Source organism: Ahaetulla prasina, chromosome 1 (assembly GCF_028640845.1).
Source record: "Ahaetulla prasina isolate Xishuangbanna chromosome 1, ASM2864084v1, whole genome shotgun sequence".
NCBI classification, from domain to species: domain Eukaryota; kingdom Metazoa; phylum Chordata; class Lepidosauria; order Squamata; family Colubridae; genus Ahaetulla; species Ahaetulla prasina.
This window is the reverse complement of record NC_080539.1, coordinates 363,887,377-363,912,144: the sequence shown is the minus strand read 5'-3', so window position 1 is coordinate 363,912,144 and position 24,768 is coordinate 363,887,377. Positions and strand designations below refer to the sequence as shown.

Sequence of the window (24,768 nt, the reverse complement as noted above, 5' to 3'; positions counted from 1 at the left end):
GAAAACAAAGTTTACTGGTTGTTTGTATACTGTAATTTGCACCGACCTCTATGCACGAAAGACAGGAAGGTACAACAACACTGAAAAAAGGGACTTATGACCTTTTTTCACACTTACAACCATTGCAGCATCCCCATGGTCACATGATCAAAATTTAGACGCTTGGCAACGGACTCATATTTATGACGGTTGCAGTGTCCTGGGGTCATGTGATCCCCTTTTGCGACCTTCTGACAAGCAAAGATAGTGGGAAAGCCAGATTCACTTAGCAACCATGTTACTCACTTAACAGCTGCAATGATTCACTTAACTACTGTGACAAGAAAGGTTGGGAAATGGGGCAAAATTCACCTAATGACTGTTTTGCTTAGCAACAGAAATTGTGGGCTCAATTGCGGTCGTAAGTCAAGGACTACCTCCAGTGATAATTCCCTCAAGGTTACCAGCAAAGGGGGAGTGGGGAAAAATGACCTAAGCACTCTGCTCCTCACCTCTGATGGTTCTCACTGGGTGCTGTTTTCCCACTGCCTATATGGTCTTGGTTCAAATGCCTCCGGAGGGCGATCTTAGCTGGAGAAAACCTGGTATAATCTGGCAGAGATAAATTTGAGCCTTTGTCCAGCTTCTGTCTGCAGCTATGGATCGGGGTGCAAGGAATTATGTCTTGGTCCATGTGAGCAGGTGGATATTGAGGAGTAGTCTGCTTAGAAGCTGGTCGGCTGAGTGCGTTGTGAATTTCGTAAGATGTGGCATGGCCATTTATGGACAGTTCGGGACTCAGGCCATTGACCTGGGGCACAGGAAACTTGGGGCACTCTAGCTCCAGGTGAAGCGTGTTGTGGTCAGGCTCCGCTTCCCGGTTCAGGTGGTTTTTGTGACGTGGCTGGGCTGGCAGCGATTCGTCAGAGGGCATGTAGGATTTCAGCTGCAGGAGTTCCTGCTGCCTTTGGCTTTTCTCAAGCTCCACAATGCTGATCTTTAAAATGATAGGAGAGAGAAGAACATCATTAAAGGTTATTATGTCTATGGAGATTCTCAATCATCCAGAGTCAAGGGGCTTTTCCAAAAGGCAATAGGGCTTTCTTGGGTTTTTTTTTCCCCCTTGAAAACGTTTCGCTTCTCATCCAAGAAGCTTCTTCAGTTCTGACGGAGTGGTGAGGAATAGAAAGACAGGCCTTCAGAATAGATGACTGCAAAGAATATAAGTCCTTCTATTCCCCACCATTCAGTCAGAACGGAACAAAACCTCTTGGATGAGAAAAGAAATGTTTTTAAGAAAAAAACCCAAGAAAGTCCAGTTGACTTTTAAAAAGCACCTTTGGGATTATTATAAGGTATTTTAGGAATAACAGTTCCTTCAGAGGAGCCGAGGTGGCGCAGTGGTTAAGAGTGCAGCACTGAAGGCTACTTCAGCTGACTGCTAGCTGCAGTTCAGCAGTTCAAATCCCACTAGGCTCAAGGTTGACTCAGCCTTCCATCTTTCCGAGGTGGACAAAATGAGGACCCAGATTGTTGGGGGCAAAAGGCTGACTCTGTAAACCATTTAGAGAGGGCTATAAAAAGCACTATGAAGCGGTATATAAGTCTAAGTGCTATTGCTATTGCTTCACATTTTTCAGTGCTGAAGCTCCTTTGACTCTTCTAAGAACCCCTGCCCCACTTTCTTCCATTTAGGAAAGGAAACCATGCTGTGGAAAAAGTAAGCTCCTTGCTCAATAGCCTGCCCTATTTTGCCTGAACTGCCCCATTCATTGTAATCTCCTCTGAAGATAAGTAATTAGTCATGTGAAGCACCAGATCACCAAGGAACACAGCTGAATCTATTGCCCAGGGTTGTTTTTTTTTAAAAAAGGCAACATTAGAAGTCAATTCTAATAAAAGGTATTATTACATCCTGGCCATACGCTACCTGCAATTCCAAGCAGTGCTTTTGCTTCTCAGAAATCTGATTTTTTAATGCTTGCTTTTCTTTGAGAAGATTTTCCAGTGAAAGTGTTGACCAGTCCAACTTTAGTTCTTCACATCTAGCTTTCAGCTGGAAGGAGGCAGAAAAAGAACAGGGAGATATGTTATTTGGAAAATTTATTATTATTTATTTATTTATTATTTAGATTTTTATACCGCCCTTCTCCCAAAGGACTCAGGGCGGTGTACAGCCAGATTAAAACAGTGCAATATACAAATTAAAACAACAGTTAAAATAACATATTATATAATTGGCTGAAAATTAAAACCATCAAATTTGACCCAAAAATAAAATACCCCAGTTAAAATTATTAAAATTCAAAAAATTTAAAAAATTAAGCCAGTCCCGCTTGAATAAACAAGTGCGTTTTCAATTCAAAACAAAATGTTACGGTATATCATATTGTCAAAACTAACCCTTCATGCCATATAAATCTAAGTTATATTTCTGCTCTTGATATAAAATGTGATGCATCCCACATTAGATTATCAATTCCAGTCTAGATGTCTATGGAGATTCTCAGTTTCATAGCAGGCACCAACAGAATTAGGGACAAATATGTTCCCTTTTTCATGGATCTAGGCAAACTGTCAGTCCAACCAGGATGTACAGGAAGTCCTTGACTTACAATACACTGTAATGCACACTGTAAAGCTAGTCCTTGACTTATGTCCACAATTGAGCCCAACATTTCTGTTGCTAAGTGAGACAGTTGTTCGGTGAATTTTGCTCCATTTTACAATCTTTCTTGCCATAGTTGTTAAGTGTATCATTCCAGTTGTTAAATTAATAACATGGTTGTTAATTGAATATGGCTTCTCCACTGACTTTAAATGTCTGTGGAGATTCTCAGTCATCCAGGTCACGGTTGTCCCAAAGATGCTATTTTCAAGAGGCAACTGGAATTTCTGGTTTTTCTTTGAAGTCGTTTCACTTCTCATTCAAGAAGCTTCCTCAGCTCTGACTGGAATCTGAATCCTTCCATTCCCCACCATCCAGTCAGAGCTGAAGAAGCTTCTTGGATGAGAAGTGAAACGTCTTCAAAGAAAAACCAGAAAGTCCAGTTGCCTCTTGAAAAAAGCACCTTTGAGGACAGTTCTAGACTAGCTTCTTCTGTCTGGCCATCTTAGGCGGAGTCTGCTGGATAAGACTCCAGTAATGGAAAAATTTAAAGAACTTCACACTTGTAAAGCACTGCCTACAGCTCATCTGGCTAAAAGTAGTCCAGCTACAGATTTTTGCTCACACCTTTGTAAGAAGTTTCGCATTAGCCTGTTATATCTAACCCACCACAGTCTGTCTTCAACTGGGTGCAAGTCTCCATGTTCCTGGGATCTCCTAAATGCAAAGCCTAATTTTTAATCACTAGCCCTCCAAGTCATTTTGCAATCTTACAGTTTTTGGAATAAAGGCCCAAGGAGGATGACAATCTTAAATTAACATTAAAGGCAGAAGTGGAATTTGTGATTGATTTCAAAACATGATAAAAACTGCAGCCTGATGTATCTAGGAATACGAACCAGCTGTAAACTCTGATTCCTGAGTTCACCATTATCTTTCTCCAGCTGTTTGGTCTGCTCTTTCAGTTGCTGGTTGTGAGCAGAAATTTCTTTCTGGGCCTGGATAAGGTCATTGTACGTCAGTGCCTTAACACCCAGCTACAAAGGAAAAGGAAGAGGATAGAACAGTTAGGACCACTATTTTTCCAAACAACAAAAAGGCAATGATTTTGTTGAATATTAGAAACTCTTGTCAGCTTTGTCAGCTTTTTCTCAAGTTTTTTTAAAACTCGTAATAGGAACAGATTATCACATGATTTGACATACAGTACAATTGAACCAATATTAAGGATCGGATGAACTATAAGCATTCTATCATTGCTTTATTCTCCAAATAACTTACCTCTTTTAGTTAAGCCATTACTGTAAATCAGGGGTGTCAAACTCAATGCCTAGCCCTGTGGGGTGCTTAAATCTGGCCCGTGGGGTTGGCCTGGAAATAGCAAAGGACAACACGCCCCCCCCCTGGGAGAACTGCAATGGTGATCAGGTCCTCAAAAAAATCCAGTTTGACACCCTGCTGTAAATGGTTACTAAAACACTTTATTGTTTTAATGATATGTTCCTAGTATTTGCTGATTTTAAAAGACTGGTGCTGATATTTGAAACTGAATACAGTATAAGTTATTCTGAATTATATACTTGCAAGGTATTCAAAACCGTAAGTTTTGATCAGCATTTGTTTAGTGATTCCTTAGATTAGAATCAACTGAGTTGCAATTATTATATACTATTCAGTTTGGTGTAGCAGCTAAAAGCACCATTTTAGAAATCAGGAGACTGTGAGTTCTAGTTCTACCTTAGGCACAAAGCCATTTGGATTGACTTCAGGCTACTTCAGTCCTAGAAGAAGGCAACAACAAACCACTTTCAAACATTTGCCAAGGAAACCGAAGGACATGTCCAGGCATTTGCCAGGAGTCAAGACTGACTCAAAGGCACCAACAAAGCAAAAAGAAACAAAAATTCTGTTTACACTGCTATAGGGCAATTAATATAGTGTTTTGGTATGTATGTTTGTGTACTACCCTGTTTCCCTGAAAAGAAGACATCCCCGATAATAAGCCCAATCTGGCTTTTGAGCGCATGCGCTAAAATAAGCCTCCCCCGAAAATAAGCCCTCCCAAAAAATATTTAAATGCAGAGCTGGAAATCAGGTAAGATGGCAAGAGGAGCCCCATATAGCTCCACGTGCCCCAAAATAAGGCCAAACGCTTATTTCGGGGTTCAAAAAAATATAGATGCATTGATCTCACTTCCCCTATTAGAAATACGTTGGACTAAATCACTGGAAAAGCACCATACAAATTAAAAGAAATCTATCAGAAACAAAGTGATTCCTCAAAGCTATACTCAGCGAAGTCTTAAACGTACTTCGCACCCACCTCAGGTATCAATTAATTTTCATGGTTTAAATTTTAATCCACCATTATAAGTGTATGTTAGACACTTGATTATGTTATTAATGAAAAAAAGCCCATGTCCCTTTGGCCTATTTTAAAAATATCAAATTCATTACATCCTTCATTTTCAGATTTGGACCAATTCCCAGTTAGGGATCTACCAACTCTGCCTTTCTCTTTGGCTGGGGTGTAGTTCAAGCTACCTTACAATCTGCAGCATCGAAGACCTTTCCCTTTTGCCCCTACAATCTGTACAGTAGCCCACTCCTCACTGTACCTCATCTAGCTTCTGCTGGAACAGTCGTTTGATTTCTTCTTTCTGAGCCTGGCAGTGAGTAAACAACTGCTGAGCCTTTCCCATTAACTGAGTATTCTTTTCCTAGGGAACAAAAAAGGGAAGGAAACACCAATACTTCAGAAAAGTAAATATGTCATTCCTTGAAACATGAGATAACAGTGTTACAGGCATAGAGATACTATAGGCTGAGAAGGATTGGAGGGAGACAAAGGTAATAAGATCAGCATCTTAGAAGCAGAATTGAAAAGGACCTTAGAGGTCAACCTTCTAGACTCAGTTGGAAGATCGACTCTGGAGTGACCTGATTCTATTGGCAATTAATTGGCAGTCCTTTAAAAAACAGTCTAATTTCAGAGCTGCCATTCTTCGCTCAAATCTGTGCTTTGCTAGATGTTAGTCTGCCCTACATTATGGGGGGGAAGGAGATAGAGGGAGGCGGAGGGTGGGACGGGAATAGAGCAGAGCAGAGTGTAGAGAATAGAATAGACTATGAAGAGAAGAGAGAAGAGAATAGAGAATAGAATAGTATAGTATAGTATAGAGAATGGAATGGAATGGAGAGGAAAGGAGAGGAGAATATTCCTCATTGGACAAGTGTAATTGGACACAAAGGAATTTGTCTTCGGTGGGTAAGCTCTCAGTGTACATACAAGCAACAAGTAATAAATCATGGTCATAGTCATCATAAATCTTCACTAAATGTGACTGGATAGTGGGGGTGATAACAGGGGGTTGAGCCAAGAAAGGGAAAGTTAACTAGAGGAATTTTCCCACTCAAACTCTTTGTCATGGCTTTGCTTACTGTAACCACTTGGCTAAAGTAAAGTAATAAAGTAGTACTTTTTTACTAAAAGTGATCTTTTCACTACAGATGGAGTCAAGAGTGTTTTTTTCCTAAGGAACCAAGTTGGGCCAGGTCTGACACCTACCTTTTCCTGTTCCAATAACTGCTGAAGAGTTGCCTTATATTGATTTGTTTTCATATAAGCCATGAACTGCATATACTGGATCTTAAAAGAGTCTGTAAGTGAAGGAGACAGAAACAAACTAACATAAACAGCCTGCAAGCAATATTCGTACATCAATCTTTTGTACAACTTCAGTTTATTGCATCTAAATTAGGAATGCACAAATACTAAAATCTATTCCTGGATAACTTAAAACTTCATACATTCCAGCTCTTTACTTTAAAAGAATATTTTCATGCTTCTCTTATTAATCATGTGAGAATCAGAAATTCTCAACAATCTTCTGCTAGTCATTCTGTAATCGATTAGTAGATCCAGATAAGCCATCTGTTGACCTCTGGTCTTTTCTCTTCCTCCTCGTATTAAAAATAAACCTTATTTATCCACAGAGGCTCTAGTGAGAGAACTTGTTTTTCTACTGCTTTGTCTGGCAACTCCCAAGAGATGTGCTGAAAGGTACTTTTCATATTCTGAGTTTATCTGGAATAGGAGATAAGAAACAGAGGTATGTATGTACTTTCAGTATGTCAGGATATGGTTATCACCCGGCTTTTCCAATCTGATTGGAATCCAGTGTTAAAACCCTTTCTACAATAATGCAGCAAGGATAGATAAGTCCTAATAACAAAATTTTTAAAATGGCTTCAGTAAGTTAAATCCCTAAAACAAAGAAAACCAGAGTGATGAAAAAGAAAAAGTATTATTTAAAAAAATAGAACTCATTTTTTATATGAATGGAATATATATTCAGTTCAAGAAGCGAAAACAAATTCCAAGACTGGATTTAAGAGGAGCCTTGCCCTTTTATTCCACAACTGAAACTGTTTTCCTTCAGCGCTTCAGATGTCTACTATTCATCATCATCTTCATTTAATGACCACATAATCCTCCACCTTGCATGGTGGAGTCTGGGCAACTGAGTGGAGCTAGCAGACTGTTTTAATGGCCGGATGCCATTCCTGTTGCCAATGCAGTTTTGTTCAGCAGATATATTCTTAGTGAGTCGAGAGAGAGAAATATCTGCCTCTACCTAGGATCAAACTCAAAACCTACTGATTGTGAGGCAAGAGTTCCACCTCTAAGCCACCGCACCACACTTCAAATGTCTACTACTGAATCTGCCAAATAATTTTCCACCATTCTCCTGCAGGCAGACTTCACATATCTATTTCGGGTTGTCTTCAACCACTCTTTCATCCCAATAGTTAAGAAGAAAATATGCCAGGTTATTTTTTATAGGTTGTGATGGAGATCTGCAAGTGCATGAATTCACCCACATGGGAAGGGGGATGTTGTGACTCCAGACCCCGAACCTGTAGCTCCGGAAGCTTAGGTGAATCCTCAGAAAGTCTGGCAGGGGTCATAAAGGTTTTTTTTTTAAACAAATAATCAAAACTGTGAGCGGGATCAGAGCACAGATCCTTCTATACCTTCAGCAGATGCTGTGTCAAGAAATATGAACTGCTCAACAAAATGGGAAGAGATGCCCTTACCTAGCAGCTTCTGTAGTGCAGGTGGAGTAGGAGTAATCAAGAGCTGGTTGGACGAATGCCGCTGCACTTTAGGAGGTAGCTGGTAAAATGGACTATGAGGTGACCTGTAGGCATCTGGATGGAAAGAGAACATGCGTCCATTAAGCTTCTTTCTACTGGAAGGAGTCCATTTGGCCAGCCTGAGATTAAGACGTTCATCATTTCCCTTTGATACAATTATTGGCTTGCGACACAAATTCCCCCAGTGCAGGAGTCTGCAAACTTGGCTCTTTTAAGACTTGTGGACTTCAATTCCCAGAGTTCCTCACCCAGCTTTAGCTGAAGAACTCTGGGAGTTGAAGTCCACAAGTCTTAAAAGAGCCAAGTTTGCAGACCCCTGCCCCAGTGTAGTTTAAAAGTAGTTCACAGTTTTAAAAATACGCTACAGGTGGTCCCCAACTTACGACCACAATTGAGTCCAAAATTTCCGTTGCTAAGACAGTTGTTAAGTGACTTGTGTCCCACTTTACGACCTCTTTGTCCACAGTTGTTAAGTGAATCACTGCAGTTGTTAAGTGAATCCAGCTTCACTTTTTGGCTTTGCTTGTTGGAAGCTGGTTGAGAAGGTCACAAATGGTGATCACATGACTTCAGGGCAGGGCAATTGTCATAAATACATGCCAATTGCCAAGTGCCCAAATTTTATAGGTTGTGGGATGCCTCAATGGTCGTGAATGTGAACAGTTATAAGCCACTTTTTTCAGTGCCGTTGTAACTTCGAACAGTCACTAAACGAATGGTTGTAAGTCAAGGACTATCTGTACTATATAACTAACAAAATCATAAATGAAAGCTACATCCAATCGCAGCAAGATCAAAACCGATCAAGAGTGGTGATCTCAGTAGATCAGTCCTCACCCATCTATACTCAACTGGACATGCCTTCATAAATTTCACAGTCAGTTCAAATATACCATTGAGGTCACGTTTAACACATGGGCTTGATTGCTTCATTACGAGCAACCAAATTTCATATGAACGGTTACTTCAAATTCAGGAAGAACATCTGAACAAAAATAAATGCTACTGGTTCTTAGCACTGGTACATGTTTTAGCTAAACTCCATTCGATATGCCAGTTGCCCATGTGGAAGTCTGCACACCAATGGACCATATCCCCATTTCTCTTGCAAAATAAAATTACTGATAAAGCACCTAAGATCGTCTCACATTATAAAATTGTGGGGGATGTCTATAGAGATTCTCAGTCATCCAGGTCATGGTTGTCCCAAAGGTGCTTTTTCAGGAGGCAACTGGACTTTCTTGGTTTTTTCTTATGAAGACGTTTCGCTTCTCATCCAAGAAGCTTCTTCAGCTCTTCCATTCCCCACTATCCTGTCAGAGCTGAAGAAGCTTCTTGGATGAGAAGCAAAACGTCTTCAAAAAAACCAAAAAAACAAGAAAGTCTAGTTGCCTCCTGAAAAAGCACCTTTGGGACTATAAGGGGATGCTGCTGCACAGTAGCTTTGGGTCAGATGGCTTTAATCAATGTTTCTCAACCTCAATAACTTTTAACTGGGCCTCTGTGGCTCAGACTGGTAAGACAGTCTGTTACTAACATAGCTGCCTGCAATTACTGCAGGTTCTAGTCCCACCAGGCCCAAGGTTGACTCAGCCTTCTATCCTTTATAAGGTAGGTAAAAGGAGGACCCAGATTGTTGGGGGCAATAAGTTGACTTTGTATATAAATATACAAATAGGATGAAGACTATTGCTAACATAGTGTAAGCTGCCCTGAGTCTTCGGAGAAGGGCGGGATATAAATGCAAATAAAAAAAAAACTGTATGGACTTCAACACCCAGAATTCCCCAACCAGCATGGCTGGCTGGGGGATTCTGGGAGCTGAAGTCCACATAGTTAAAAAGTTGCTGAGGTTGAGAAGCACCGGCCTAAACTGACGCAAAAGAAAACCTTTTCTAAGGGGATTGGCATTCCCCAGCTGTAGGGCTCACCCTGAGGAGAGGATGAATTTGTTTGTGATACAGTTTGAGCGTGGAGAAGCTCCAGCGCGGTTTGGTTCTTCTTGATCTTGCGGTCGGCATTCACCACGTTCATTTTCTTGGGGCGCCCACGCTTCCTACCAGCCATCTTCCTTCCCTTTTTGCTCAGCTTCTTCTTGCGTGCTTTGGAGGGAGATGGCTTTTTGACAGTGTTGGCCCCGAGGTTCTTGTCTTCTTCAGCACCATCGTCCTTTAAAAAGAAAAGAAAAGAAAGAAATAAGGAGGGAAAAGGCAACTTTGAGACAAGAAAAAAATAGTTCTTTCTTCCTCCTTACGGAGGATAGTCAAAAACAACATCCCAAATTCAGTCTTTCGTACAGGTAGTCCTTCACTTATAACCATTCATTTAGTGACTTTTCGAAGAATGACACTGAAAAAAATGACTTATGACCGATTTTCACATTTACGACCGTTGCAGCATTCCCTGATGGTCACATGATCAAAATTCAGTCACTTGGCAACTGGGTCATATTTATGACAGTTGCAGTGTCCTGGAGTCACGTGATCACCTTTTGTGACCTTCTGACAAACAAAGTCTGTGGGGAAGCCAAATTCACTTAATAACTGTGTTACTAAACTGCAGTGATTCATCTAACAATTATGCAAGGAAGGTCATAAAATGGAGCAAAACTTACTTAACAATTGTCTCAATTAGCAACAGGAATTTTGAGCTCAATTGCAGCCATTAAGTCAAGAATTACCTGTACTCAATGGTGAAATGCAGCTGGTTCTATCCAGCTCGGGTGAACCGGTAGCCCGTCTGGACATCATCACGTCCATTTTTGACCCCCTGCTCATGCACAGAGGGCTCTGTACATGTGTGGAGGAGGCGTGCGCAAGCATAGCAAGCGCGTGCACACACACACTCACATTTGTGAACCAGTAGCGAAGGTAAGTGGATTTCACCCCTGCCTGTACTACCATGAAGCAGAACTATAAAAAATTCTTTCTGTAGGAGACCTGAACAGTTGCTGTCAACTAGAAAAAGGCCAGATATGCTAGAAGAAAACAGCTTATTAATAATTACCTTCCTGTATAAGCCTATTGTGCCATGGAAGGTTATTATAACCTCATCCCTGAGAGGTGTGGTTTTTGTTTTTAAAGAAATCTCTAAAGGAATCAGAGGTCAAATAGACAATTCAATATATGGCTTAAGAGTAAATTATCTATGAAACAGGGAAGTGGACGGCTTGATCTTTAATACAGCCTCTGGATCCATTTGACTACAAATCAATAATACCCCAATCAATCCTAAGCCCTGCACTTCTGAAGAACATATGATTGGGGAATACTGCTCTAAAGACATGCATTATGCTGTTAAACTCCTCCATCCTCCATAGCCAATATTGTAATATAATAATCCTTAGAGCTTCAAATTGGCTGGAAACCAGGGTGTGCTTGCAGAGGCGGGTTTCAGCAGGTTCTGACCAGTTCTGGAGAACCGGTACTGGAAATTTTGAGTAGTTTGGAGAACCGGTAGTAAAAATTCTGACTGGCTCCACCCCCATCTATTCTCTGCCTCCCATGTCCCAGATGATTGGGAGGAAATGGGGATTTTGCAGTAATCTTCCCCTGTCATGCCCACCAAGCCACACCCACAGAACCAATCGTAAAAATTTTTGAAACCCACCACTGTGTACTTGCCACAAATACAGGTTGTCCTTGACTTACAACCATTCTCTGAACAACTATTCAAAGTTACAATGGCGACTTACAATCGATCCTCGCGCTTATGACCCTCAGAGCATCTCACAGTCAGTTGATCAAAATTCGGGTGCCACATGTATTTACAACAATTGAAGCATGCTGGGATTATGTGATCATCTTTTGCAACCTTCTCAGCTGTTTTCCGACAAGCAGAGTTAACGTGGATGAATCCATGAAGCTGGATTCATTTAACATCCATGAAGCTGGATTCATTTAACAACCTTGTAATTCACTTAACAACTCCAGAGATTCACTTACAACAGTGAGAAGAAAAGGTTGTAAAATTGAGTACAACCTGCTTAACAACTGCTTTGCTTAGCAACAGTCGCAGCTATGTTCATAAATCAAGGACAACACGTACTGACTTACTGTTCGCCTCATCTATTCTGTCATCACATCTCTTCTGTCCCTTTCCAGAGCATCTTATCAACCAAGTCATTATTCTACTGTTGGAACTCTGGAAGAACTGCAATTTAATAGAAATGCCTGCTATGCTAGGAAGAAGATCCCAGGAGCCATTCCCCTGGCATTCTTAGATCTGAAATCCTGAAAAATATCATCATTCACTGTTGGCAACGCAAAAATGTCGCACACAAACTAAAGTAGCTTTATCATGTTTTCAAAATCAGCTCTCACGATTCCAGTTGGGATAGGAGCCTACTTCTAACAGAAAGCAGAGGACACAACTAGCTATTAACTGAAATTTATCCACTGAAGTTTTGAGAAGAATCATTTGTATCTGAATCATTTACCCCTAATGGAGGTATTACTCTAGATTCTTTTCTGTAAAATTGTGTGTATGTGTCTGTGTGATTTATATAGATTATTAGTAAATAGTGACATGTATGGAAGCCTTAATTAGAATCAGACCTTGTTTTCTTGGACTTTTGTTGGAGTTGTTGTGTTACTCTTGTTTTCTCGTTGCTGTCGACGTCTAGCTGCCTCTTGTTCTTCCTGCAGAAAATAAAATAAAAGAAATAGTTGAATGGGTGAAATCAGTGGTGGGATTCAAATAATTTAACAACCAATTGTCTGCTTTAATGATCTCTTCCAACAACCAGTTTGCCAAACTGCTCAGAAAATTAACAACCGGTTCTCCTGAAGTGGTACGAACTGGCTGAATCCCACCACTGGGTGAAATACTGTACTGTCCCCAAGGTAACTGAGGAGGGCAAAGGCTCTAGATCAGAGGTCTGCAACCTTGGCAACTTTAAGCCTGGTGGACTTCAACTCCCAGAATTCCCCAGGCAGCTTTTGGGAGTTGAAGTCCACCAGGCTTAAAGTTGCCAAGGTTGGAGACCCCTACTCTAGATTAATCTCTTACTGTTATTCAAGTATCTTTAGAACAGAAAGTTGAATTAAATTGCACTCTTGTGATCTGCCATCCAATATATTTGTTGCTAATTTTTATCTAGACTCTATTGAAAGTGACAGTGACAGCCCTGGACTTCTGAATCCAAAATATATTAGTATTGTTTAAGGAAATGAATACATCTGTAGTCACCATGATGAGTTATATGCAAGTTATATGAGTAATATTTTTTCTATGTATCATTACTTTTAAAGATTTGTTTCTAATTTTAAAATGAATGCTCATAATAGTAAAAATGTTTCTGCCAGGTACAGGTATTCAAAGCATGGCTAGCTCCACATTCTGCTGTACATCCCAGAACTGTAACAGGCATACAAGTTGATGCAAGTCTATGGACACAGAAGAGCTATGTCTACTTCATTATCTTACAGGAAAACAAATGCTTCCAAAATCAGAAGGAGTAATATTTAATCCTTTCACTATTTTAGTTTCTTCTTTGGAGGAACAAGGTTTGTTGACAATAACAATCACTTACCCTGAGTTTTGGATTTTTGAGACTAGAGAAGTAGTTTTCAAGCTAAAATGGAAAAAAATTGAAAATGACAAATGGGCATCAGAAGAAACATTGAAGAGGTTTATAATGCATTTCACAAAGAGATAGAAAATAGCAGACAACGTACTTTGAAATTAAAAGCCTTCCGTACATATTTTTCTAGCTTTCCAAAGAATACTTAATAAGGAAACAACATTAAAAATGCATACTGAGCCAATCAGGTGTAATTAGGCAAAGGGTTCTTTTTAAAAGATACTTGGCCTTCTTTTATTCACTTTGGATGCCATGGTAATTACTTTACAAAACAAAACTTGCCATGGCACCTGTACTGCTGGAACATACCAGATGGGCAGAGACCATTGGAGATACTGTAGCTGGTCTTTCAAACAACACGATATAATGCCACGTGGGGCTTTATAGATAATAACCAACATCTTGAATTGGACTAGGAAGTTGATTCCCATTAGTGCAGCTGGTACCAATACTCACTATGGTTCGATCAATAGTATGCAGGTAGTAAGAAACTGGTTTCCCGGTCCATGAGACAGATCCTTTCAGTGGTGACAATTCTACAACTCTCATTATAGTGCCAATATCTTTGAAAGAAAGAAAGAAAGAAAGAAAAGGTGAACAGAATTAGGAAGTTTTCTACTGTAATTAGATTATGTTATTACATATAGATGGGATTAGATTTTGTAAAGGCACTTATGTTAGGTCATTGCAGCAAAACCACCAACACAAGCTAGGTATCCTTAGCTCTAATATGTGGGAGTAGAATCCTTGGAGTGAAAATGCAGTTATATACAATTGCAACCAATTGTCTATAAATTTAGATGCAGCAAAACCTTAAGCGGGCAATCACATACCTCACGTTAGGATTGAAAGGGAGGAGAGAGGACCCAGGGGTGCTCATGCAAGTCCTACCCCCATGTCCCAATCCCATCAGATCTCTGCATTCAACAGGAAAAACTGAAGTGGGTTTGTTTGTGTTCACCCAACTTCCACCTAATGAAGAATGTTGCTTTATTTCTAATTACCCAGAAACTTTTTCTTATCATCCAAGTATATCAAAGCCTCCTTCAGACCTCCCTCATAAACACAGGAAGTTTAGGATAGGTTCACCGGGAAAGGAGGGAGGAACAAGTTTTGCAAACATGCTTAGAGTCCAAAACACCTAGAGGGGATAGGTGGAGTGCTGGCCTATCACCAGAAGATTGTGAGTTCTAGTCCCGCCTCAGATATGAAAGCCAGCTAGGTGACTTTGGGCCAGTTGCTCGCTCTCTCTCAGCCCAAATCACCTCACAGGGTTATTGTAGGGAAAATAGGAGGAGGGGGGAATATTAGGAATGTTTGCCACCTCGAGTTACTTATAAACACTAAAGGCGGGATAAAAATCTAATAAATAAATAAAACACTAAATAGCGTTTTAAAGTTCATTCTAACTGTGACTATTGTTTTGCTTCTCAATATGCAGCGTAAAACATAAGAAAATACACAAGAAAAAACCAAAACTTACCACTCAAGTTTCGACTGTTTATTCTAAAGTTTAATGGTGCAAAAGGTTTTGAGGATACTATCTGACCACCTGGAAAAAAAAGCGATGCTACAGGTTAATTTCCCTTAGCAGTAACAAGTTAGGAAAAAATGTGTAAATTTATTTACTTCCCGTGTCATAAAGATACATGTATCTTTTTATTTGGGATGTCCCTTGTGGACTTCAACTCCCAGAGTTCCTTAGCCAGCTTTGCTGGCTGAGGAACTCTGGAAGTTGAAGTCCACAAGTCTTAAAAGAGCCAAGTTTGCAGACCCCTGCCCTATCTGATGAGCTTAACATATCTGGTGATTTTAGAGGTCAGGGATGTTTTCAAATGATATATAATATAAATGCTGAGGATAATAGCAGAGGCTAAGTTTGACACACAGGTAGTCCCTGAGTTACAACCATTTGTTTAGTGACCATTTGAAGTTACAATGGCACTGAAGAAAATGACTAATAACGGCTTTCAAACAACCACAGTAGTGTATGGTAATGTGATCAAAATCTGGATGCTTGGAAACTGGCTCATATTTATGATGACTGTAGTGTCCCAGGATCATGTGGTCACCTTTTGAAGCCAGATTCGCTTAACAACCGTATTACCAACTTAACAACTGCAATGGTTCACTTAACAAGTTATGGCAAGAACGGTTGTAAATTGGGGCAAAACTCACTTAACAGCTGTCTAAGTTAGCAACAGAGAAATATTGGGCTCAATTATGGTTGTAAGTCGAGGACTACCGGTAGATAAAATTGGCAACCAGAACTCTCAGATTCTGTTTAAATAGTTGAAGGAAAGGGAAAGGGGCAAAATCTAAAACTATCAGTTTCTTTTGAAAAATAAATCTCTGTATATGCAAATATTCATTCTTCAGTTCACATACAATCCTTCAAAACCGCCCTGTTACACAGGGAAAATAGAGGCTGAGAAACACAGCTAAACTGCAAGAACATGACAGAGAATACAGGAGAAAATAAAACAGTGCAGAACTACCTATCTTCTTGGAAAAACGAACAATGAACTGGAGAAGACAGACAGCAAGACTGAGCACTTTAACCCCTAAAATTACCCAATCCCCAAGTCTTAAAAGTTGCCAAAATTGGATTATAGCCTGCATAAAAAGGGAAATTAGGCTCTTGGGGTCTTCTGTTCTTCAAAAAAGCAACCAGTACAATGAATGTGATTCAGTGAACATTTTTCATTATATTAGGAGGATCACATTTTAATTGCTTTGGCTCCTTGGGGCAGCAAAGGGTTGGCAGGTTTTACTATTTGAAAGTGGAGGATTAAGGGGCAAAATCTATACCCTGAGGTTTGATATTTTTTTTGCTACGTAAACCCCTCCATGAAACAGAGCGGTAAAGGAGGAAATTGTGGAGACCTGGGTAATTTTCAGGGAGAAATTTCCCATTTTCCTTTAATCTCCTCCCCAAATCTCCAACAACACACAGCAAAAAAGGCATGGGGGGGAGGGGATCATAGGGGGATGCATATGGTCTATGGCCTGACCATCTCAAGATTAAGAAAAATATAGAAAACATTCATAAAATAGCTGGGCTATAACAGCGATACGATCACTGGGTGTCAGGACAAAAGAGACAAAGCTTAAACCTCTGGATGAATTATTATAGCTCAGGTAATGGCTTGGAAATGTTCATGTACCCAAATGGCCACAATAAGCATGGCTTGATGCCCAAATGCATTACCATACATATACTTTTATTAGCCATGCATATATTTTGCCCTCACAGTTGACAATCCCTCTAACTGCATGTTATGACTCAGCAGAACATTTAATGCATCTGGTGAAAAGGGGTGGACTGCAGTCTAGGCTACAGTCAGTGAAAGCTTAAACCATAAAAGAATATAGCCTAAAAGGTGCTACATGACTCTTCATTGTTTTGCTGTAACAGATGAGTAAAATGGTTAAATAGAAATAATTACTCAGGCATTCCTAATCCCTATTAAGGGCATGTCTTAATACCCGCTACATCTGTAAGGAAACCAGTTTAGCAGAGTGAATTTGCCTTTTAGAAAGTTTTTGGTTAACAATGTGGGAGCTTTCAAAGAGCTTGATGGCTTAAGAAATGAATGGCCTAATGAAAGGGAACAGCTGGCTATAAGGTAACTCCAAAGGCCACACCCAAGAGGATCTGAATACAGGGCAGCTCCCTGGCAGGTGAAGTAAAAAAAAGCTTTACTTGGAATAAGCCCCAGAGAAGAAATTGTATAGCTCTAGGACTGTGCAATGGATCACATTTCAAGAACAGATGCCAAATCTCTCCCTTGGTGATTAAAATGAATTCTAAGGTAAGTCAGGTTTCTCGCTCAGGATGAAGGCTGGAGTGCTTGTTCCAAGAGCAGGACTTAAAAGCTGCCCTAATAGATCAGATCAAGCTTATTTAATTCAACAACTTCCTCTAACAATGCCAAACGGAGATGCCTCCCACTCATTTGCCTAACCACCTTGTCTTTGTCTTAAAACTGCAGGCGGCCAATAAGGCTACCAGGCTCAGGTGCAAAATGCAAACATAGCCAATAGCTATTACTCTTAATGCTCCCAGTGTGAAAGGATCTCTACAAAGATGGCAAATAAAGGAACCATTGTCACAATCTCAAGGCCCTGATCAAAATCTGATTCCTTTGATCACTACCCACAACCCTCACTGTAGAGAAAATAACATATATGCCAACAGAAAAAAATATTTGTAATTCAAGGTGCTCTCTGAGCTTGGCTGTTTTCTTGCAGACATTACCTAATTAAGATACCACCAAGAACACTCCCACCAATATTGGCAGGGCAAGCCACTTGTATACAGTAAACAGAGAGCAAATCCCACTTCTTTCTACCACTGATGATGTCACCTAGTTTAGAAATGAAATGTCTACAAGAAAACAACCAAGCTCAGAGAGTACCAAGGACCCTGCAGTAATCTATGCTGAATGCACGCTGGCACATGAGTTCTGAAGTGAGCACTCACCCTTTTGGGGGTTCACCAACATCTCAAAGGGCCTTATAGCCGGCATCAAACAAAACTGCTCTGGTTTGTTTTCAAAGGAATTTGAGGAACTCTAAAATTTGTGGTTATAGCACAAATGATGCTAAAGAATAAATAAATGCTTAATAAATAAATAAAGAGGAGGTTATTAACAGAGAGTTCTTCAATGTTTCTCTTAGAGAAAGCCAAGTAGCTTATATGGGTTTTAAGGTCAAATGATTATTATTGCTTCAAGGTAAATTTAAAAACAGGTCAAAAGCCTAAGGCCTTGTTCAATGAAATGAATGAGGGAGAAAGATAGGGGTAGTAAAAATAGCATGTAAAGGTTATTTGCTAAAGGGGAGAAGGCTCAGAAGTTCAGAGCCTAAAATTATGTAACTGCATCATTGAATATATTTGGAAGATATGGAGAATATGAAATCCCTGATATTACTAATACTGATTGCTTCCATGTATATAAAGCTTTACACATTAACAATCAAACAAGTTAACTGGGGGGGGGAGCTTACAATCTTAGAAGAGACAAAGGCAAGAAACGGTAAGTAAAGGACATCAGCTCTAGGAAGCAATATTTGAAACTAAGTCAGCACAGTCAGTTTATATAAACTTCATGGTTACAATCACGAGTCAACCACCCCCTACCCCCCATACCTGTAGCTGCATTCCAGCTTGGTTTTGGTATGTATGTATAAAATGTATGTATGTTTAACTCAAGAAAGTCTTGATCAAAGAATATTGAATTTATTACCTTCCTTCATGTTTGCGAATCGCTCCTTCAACTGGTGATCCACTTCAGGACCAAAAGCAAAGTTATTCACAAAGATAACACTGCAAAGTAACAGTGTGTTAGCAAAACAAGGACAAAAACATCTTGGTTTCTCATCAAGGCTTAAAAAAAATTTCTGGTCAGGGGAATATTTACCTCTTACAAATTTAACTGACTATACTAAATAAACCAGAGAAACTTACAAAGTGTTCTTCTGTTTATAAAAGAATACAGGAAGTCTTTGATTTATGGATCCTGCCCCATTATGGTGGCAAGTCATGAAGGTTGTAAAACGGATCGGTCACATGACTCCCCTGATTCTATAACCCTTTTTGCAATAGTCATTAAGCAAGCCCTGTGGTTGCTAAGTAAACCAATAGTTTGCTATTGGAGCGGTTTTGCTGAACACTGGAATGGTACTTTTCAGCAAAACTGTTCTAAAAGAGTCACGTGACTGCAGCATATCCAAACGGCAGTGAATGGATCCATCTTGCCAAGCACCCAAAGTTCAATCACATGGGGGGGGCGGGAGGGAACTGTCTGGGTCATTAATAGTCCCAAGGTAGGACCATAATCATTTTGGTTGTTTAGGCTTTTGATAAAATGCCTTCATGACAACTATGCGGCATAAAAAGGGGACTGCAATAGCAATTGATTATGTGTCAGTGTATAGTTTTATTTTCTTCTAAATTTCAGGAAGGAGAAGGACTAGAATGAAAGCAGACAAACTTCCAAGAAACCTATGTAATTTCTCTAGTTTATGGAGCTTCCTTTTCTAGAGTTCTACCAACAGAAATTTGGTACAAAATAAATTCAAGTCAATTAAAGAATTCTAAGCCCAGATTTTGGTTTGAGTATCAGAACTGAAAATGACGCTCACAGAAGCTTCTACATAAATATGCAAACCAAGTTTCCTTAAGTATTTTTAATTCCAGCATTATATCTGAGAACGGAGGCCTTTTTTGCCATTTTGCTGCTGTCATTAAGTATTTGGGATATATAAATCCTTTTTTAATCTTATTATATTCCCAGCATATGAATGATTGAATATGCCTGGATATATCCGTCAAAGGAATGGATGTCCACCACCTCCCTGGGGAATTGACTCCAAAACCATGAAAGCTATGCTTAAATTCTACAGTTTTCCCATACAGAATATCCCCAGTCCCTGTGAATACTATCCCTGAAATTCCAAGAAATAGGGAACGTTAATATTATTTGCTAACGAATCAATGGAGCAGATGGGATACTGAATAGCAATCCTCAAAATGGGAGATGAGACTGACTTTCTATCAAACAATTTTATATTTAGGATGGCAGCCCTGGAAACCAGGTTAAAACCATACCTTGTGTTTGCGATTCTTTCTCGCCATTCTTCTGAGAGGAAATCACCTCTTTCCAGCTAAAAATGGATTAAAGAAAAAAGGAGCTTGAAATTTGAATTTAAACTAAGCCACTTTTTAGATGTCTAATCCAAACAGAATAGAGAAGAGGGACAATCTATGTTTTTTATTGTTAAATGTTAAGGCATCAAAAACATGGTATGAAACAGAACATAATCCATTTGCAGAGTTATTTGTGATTCTAATATAACCAGTTACTTGTTTCAAGAGAAGACTAAACCTATGTAAATCCAAAGGACAAACAAGGCTGATTATTTTTTCTTTTTCCAACATTAAAAACACACAAGCAACTACACAAAGTATTAAAAGAGGACTGAAGAGTAGATGCTTAAACCTTTTCCTCCATTCCGAATTCTCACTTCCCATCCTATCTTCTGACCCAAAAGGAAAGGACAGGAATTCCAAATAGGTAGAAGACTTAAACTGCCCACCAACTGCAATCACCATTCACCTTTCAGAATTAAAATGTACTTTGGAGAGAAATATAATTCTATATTTGAGACACAGCACATGGTGTCAACAGCTTGTACAATTTACCATTACCTAAAACAGGTATTGAGAATCTGAGCACAGATATGGGGCCCAGACATAAGGATAATAGTACGTTGTGGCTTATATGCTGTGCGAACCAAAAATGTTGTGAGAACAGTCACACAAGAGAAAAAAGATTTGGCACATCAACATTTTAATCACGATCAACAATATATGCCAAAACAGAGATAACCAACCTTTTAACTAGAGGATCTAGGCCAGTTACTGCTACTAATTTCAAAATCAGGAAGTTTGATAGTTTTCTGACTACAGATAATTTATGACCAGAATTAAGGACAGAATTACAGTTGCATGTTATGGCTTTCATTAAGTGCTAACCAAGGAACTGCACCTGATTTTATGATCCTTTTTGCAGCAGTCATTAAGTGAACACCTTGGTTGTTAAATGGACATGTTTTCCCCCAATGGACATTTTTGTCAGAAACCAGAAGTAAAGATCAGAATTTGCACACACACACCCCAAAAAAAAGCCAAAAATCATGTTCACCTGACTATATGGGTTGCAGCAAATTGGCTATAAATGCAATCCAGTTGCCAAGTGCCCAGAATGTGATCATGTAACCATGGGTAGGTGGGTGTCAAAAATGGGTCATAAGTAACATACAGAAGTCCCTTGTAACATTAAACAGCTGCTAAATGACTGGTCATTAAGTGAGGACTACTTGTAACAAATTTTATTAGAAGATTCTACCAGACTCCTGACTTTTTTACTGCCATAGATTAACATGTGTCTCCTTTTGCAATACTGTTTGGTTAAACATTCCCTGTTTCAGCAAACTTTTTCTAATTCAGCAGGACTATTCTAAATGTAGCAAATGTTTTTGATTCAGGTTTCTACACATATGCCAATGCCAGGCCTATCTACCAAAGACTAGGGGGATTACATTTATGGCAACTAAAGACCAGAATCCAGCCAAAGAGGCAGCTGGGATTCCAAGTAGGAGCACTAAAATGACATATGACTAGAGGGCCAATCACATTACGAAACCAGTCCCTTTCCAAAAAGACTGCTTTTGTGGAGTTTAGCACTCAAAAAGAAATCTGAGAAAAGAAATCTAACCACAGCAAATGCATCACACCCTCACAGTAGGAAGAACCAGGACCTGGCAAACTGCCTGTGTATATAATCTCTCTCTCTCTCTCTCTCTCTCACACACACACACACACACAAACACAGTTTCATTCCAACAGCCACTGTTTAATACACTTGGCTCCCAAAGAATTGTTCTGCCTGGAAAAGCACACACAGCTATTTTTAAAATAATAATAATAAAAAGGAACATTGCTACTAAACATGGATCTGTTTCAAAACCACAGGAGGGACTGGAGGGTTTTTCAAATATCTGAGCGGGCTGAAGTTCCCGCTGAAAAATGGGCGGTAAATATATTCATCCAGAAACAAGTAAAATATTCTGCTGGCTTTTTTTTTTTTTTTGATGGCAAAAGAGTAGATCTGTTAAACAGTCCTTGCACAAGGTAGATGTCCAGGGAGAAGGCTATGATGTTGCTATTAACTGGGGGGAAATAAGTGAACAACAAAAAGAAAGGGGGTGGCGATGTTTTTATTTTTAAGAGTTTGTTCGCGACCTGGAGTCACAGGAAGGAAGGAAGGAAGGAAGGAAGGAAGGAAGGAAGGAAGGAAGGAAGGAAGGAAGGAAGGAAGGAAAGAAGGAATGGAATGGGGATATAAAATCCCCAGGAAATGGGATTTTCATTGTTTGAATTACTTCTGGTTCAAAACATTCTATTATATTGAGATGGGTGGATCGACAAACACACAGAGACAGACAAGCATTTCCTTCTGCAAAATTGTGTAGGCTGATCTGCATTGTAAGCTAAGTGGGAAGATACATAAATTGAATAAATTACACAAATGAATATGTATTCTTCATGGCATGTCTCGTTTACCTTCTATCAGTGAAGGATGTTGGTTTCTGCTTTTCTAGTCCACCAATTTAATCTGAATTCTAATTTTGGGCAATTCTCTTATTAACCCAGATAAAAGGATTTAATAATTCACTTGGCTTATCTATGTCTATGTGATTTCTAAGAGACTTGGTGGCACATAATCTCACTTGACTTTTTCCTGACAGCCTCATTTACTTTTTTCATTATTTTTCACTCAACAAGAAACCAAAAAAGTAGGAGTAGATATAATGGCCTTTCATATTTAACATAGCTAAGCAAAAATTTCCCCCCCAGCCTTGGAGACAGCAGCCTTGAGCATTAATGTGTCAATTTTTGAATTAGCATGATGTATAAGCAATGGCTTGTTCAACACTTTAAAATTCCTGGCTAACGATTGTACAAAGAGACATTAAAGCAGATCATCTCCGTAATCCAAGCATTTTAAGGAAAAATTATAACCTACCAGCAGATCATAAATTTTCTTAGAAGTTGTGCCATCTTATTAAGTCCATCTCTATTTCTAGGTCCCTTATTAATAACTTGGAACATAACTTATTAGGAAAATTGAGACGGAATGGAAAGCATTCAGGGGAGGGAGGAATGACATCCTTAAGACAAAGATTCTAGAAACAGCCATTCAAATCTAAGTGGTTTCATATCAATACACCCCTAGGTATCTGCTTGGTTTGCCAAGTGTGGTGATACTTCCCTGTTATCAGCTTACATGAATTACAATGAGTTTGAGTCTTAACTCAAAGCACAAGAAGAAATTCCCAGATAGTATATCAATGCTAAACTCTTAATCATCTGTCTAAAACAGTGTTTCTCAACCTTGGTAATTTCAAGATGCAGACTTCCAGAATTCTAGAATCTGGGAGTTGGTCCACACACCTTAAAGTTGTAAAATTTGAGAAACACTGGTCTAAATTGTAAAGGAAGTAGCTCTCTTTTATTACTTAATCAAAAGCAACATTTACGAACGTTAGAAAGATACTATATCCTCTAAGCTCTGGGCTCAATAACCATATTTGTACATCATTTCCTGGTTTGTGGTGAAGACATTTTTTCAGGGTGAGAACTGCATTTGGGTTTTGATGGATAAGACAGAAGCCTCAAGTCAAAAGTCCAAACAAAAATGAAATGTAACTTGACTTTAATTAAAGAGCACACAAGTTGCCTGAACTTGCAAATGATTAATTCATATTCTGGTTTATTAAACCTTTCTTCATCACCAAAAGGAACAGAGTTCCTTTGCTTTTTCAGACCAACTTTAATTTTAATCTGTAACTGGCTTCAAAGGTAATCCTCAGAAACTCTTACACTAAAATAAAAAGTCATTATCCACATTAGGGTTACGGAAAGAAGGTCTGCTTGGTTTTAAAAGGAACTTCATGGTTTAGTTTCACTCACTGTGTAATCTCCATGTTTTTTCCCATACCATTTCATCCACTTTCTGAATTCTTTGTCCATCGTCTAGAAAAAGTAGAAGAAAGGAAAAGAAAGAAAAATGGATTATTATTATAAAATAAGAAAATCCAGAGATTATCTTTCAGCAAATAAAAGAAAATGGCAACTATGACTGTCTAATGAGACTTCTACCATACACAAATTTGCACTGCCATTAGCATAACATTTTAGGGTGTGGAAGGTAGCTGAATTTAATCTTATCTTTTCAGAAGCATGGTGAAATTAGCAGCAGACATGTTGAACAGCTTTTGGGTTTACCACTTGAGAAATTCAACACTTGTAGTGTCTTTCACAAAGTAGCAACCTACTTAACACAAGGAAAGTTACTGGTAGTCCTTGACTTACAACTATTTGTTAACAGATGTTAACAGATTAACAGAGTTGGAAGGGACTTTATAGGTTATCTAGACCAATCCCGTCCCCCTCCCGCCCCCTCAAGCAGGAGACCCTTTACCATTTCTGACAAATGGCAGTCCAATCTTTTCTTGAAAGTCTCAAGTGATGAAGCTCCCACAACTGTAGGAAGTTAGCACCCACCCTCTCCTAGGAAAATGAAATATTCTAGGAAATATTAAAAAGGCAGAATATTACATTTCTATGGATGAGAAATGGAGAAACATGTTTTTAGACAGGAAACAAAGTCACTCTTAATAGCCCCCACCCTCCTCAATAGCCCACAGCAGAGGTCCACACTTAAGAGATAAAGAGATAGCTAGGTTTATTCATAGGCAAATGCCCTCACCCAAGATCCAACAAAGGTAGGATTAGCCCTCCACCCATCTAGCAACAGAACTCATCACATGGCACCTGGGCCGATTGCATCATCCAGCAAGACTC

The 24,768-nt window shown here is 39.3% G+C and overlaps 1 protein-coding gene across 4 annotated transcripts in view; it reads right to left on the bottom strand.

Annotated features, from left to right (window-relative positions):
* DOT1L (DOT1 like histone lysine methyltransferase) overlaps positions 1-24,768 on the bottom strand; it is a 93,339-nt gene that overhangs the window by 29,886 nt on the left and 38,685 nt on the right. For 3 of the 4 annotated variants that reach the window (XM_058163408.1, XM_058163404.1, XM_058163406.1), the window contains exons 7-20: positions 23,875-23,937; positions 19,948-20,003; positions 18,584-18,663; positions 14,815-14,883; positions 13,788-13,894; positions 13,281-13,322; positions 12,304-12,387; positions 9,679-9,916; positions 7,688-7,801; positions 6,156-6,247; positions 5,206-5,307; positions 3,487-3,624; positions 1,910-2,035; positions 492-976 (exon numbers count right to left, since the gene is read on the bottom strand). In XM_058163408.1, the coding sequence (XP_058019391.1) occupies positions 492-976; positions 1,910-2,035; positions 3,487-3,624; positions 5,206-5,307; positions 6,156-6,247; positions 7,688-7,801; positions 9,679-9,916; positions 12,304-12,387; positions 13,281-13,322; positions 13,788-13,894; positions 14,815-14,883; positions 18,584-18,663; positions 19,948-20,003; positions 23,875-23,937 (1,796 nt within the window). Of the gene's footprint in view, positions 1-491; positions 977-1,909; positions 2,036-3,486; positions 3,625-5,205; positions 5,308-6,155; positions 6,248-7,687; positions 7,802-9,678; positions 9,917-12,303; positions 12,388-13,280; positions 13,323-13,787; positions 13,895-14,814; positions 14,884-18,583; positions 18,664-19,947; positions 20,004-23,874; positions 23,938-24,768 lie in introns of those variants that run through there. The other variant, XM_058163407.1, reaches the window with a different exon arrangement.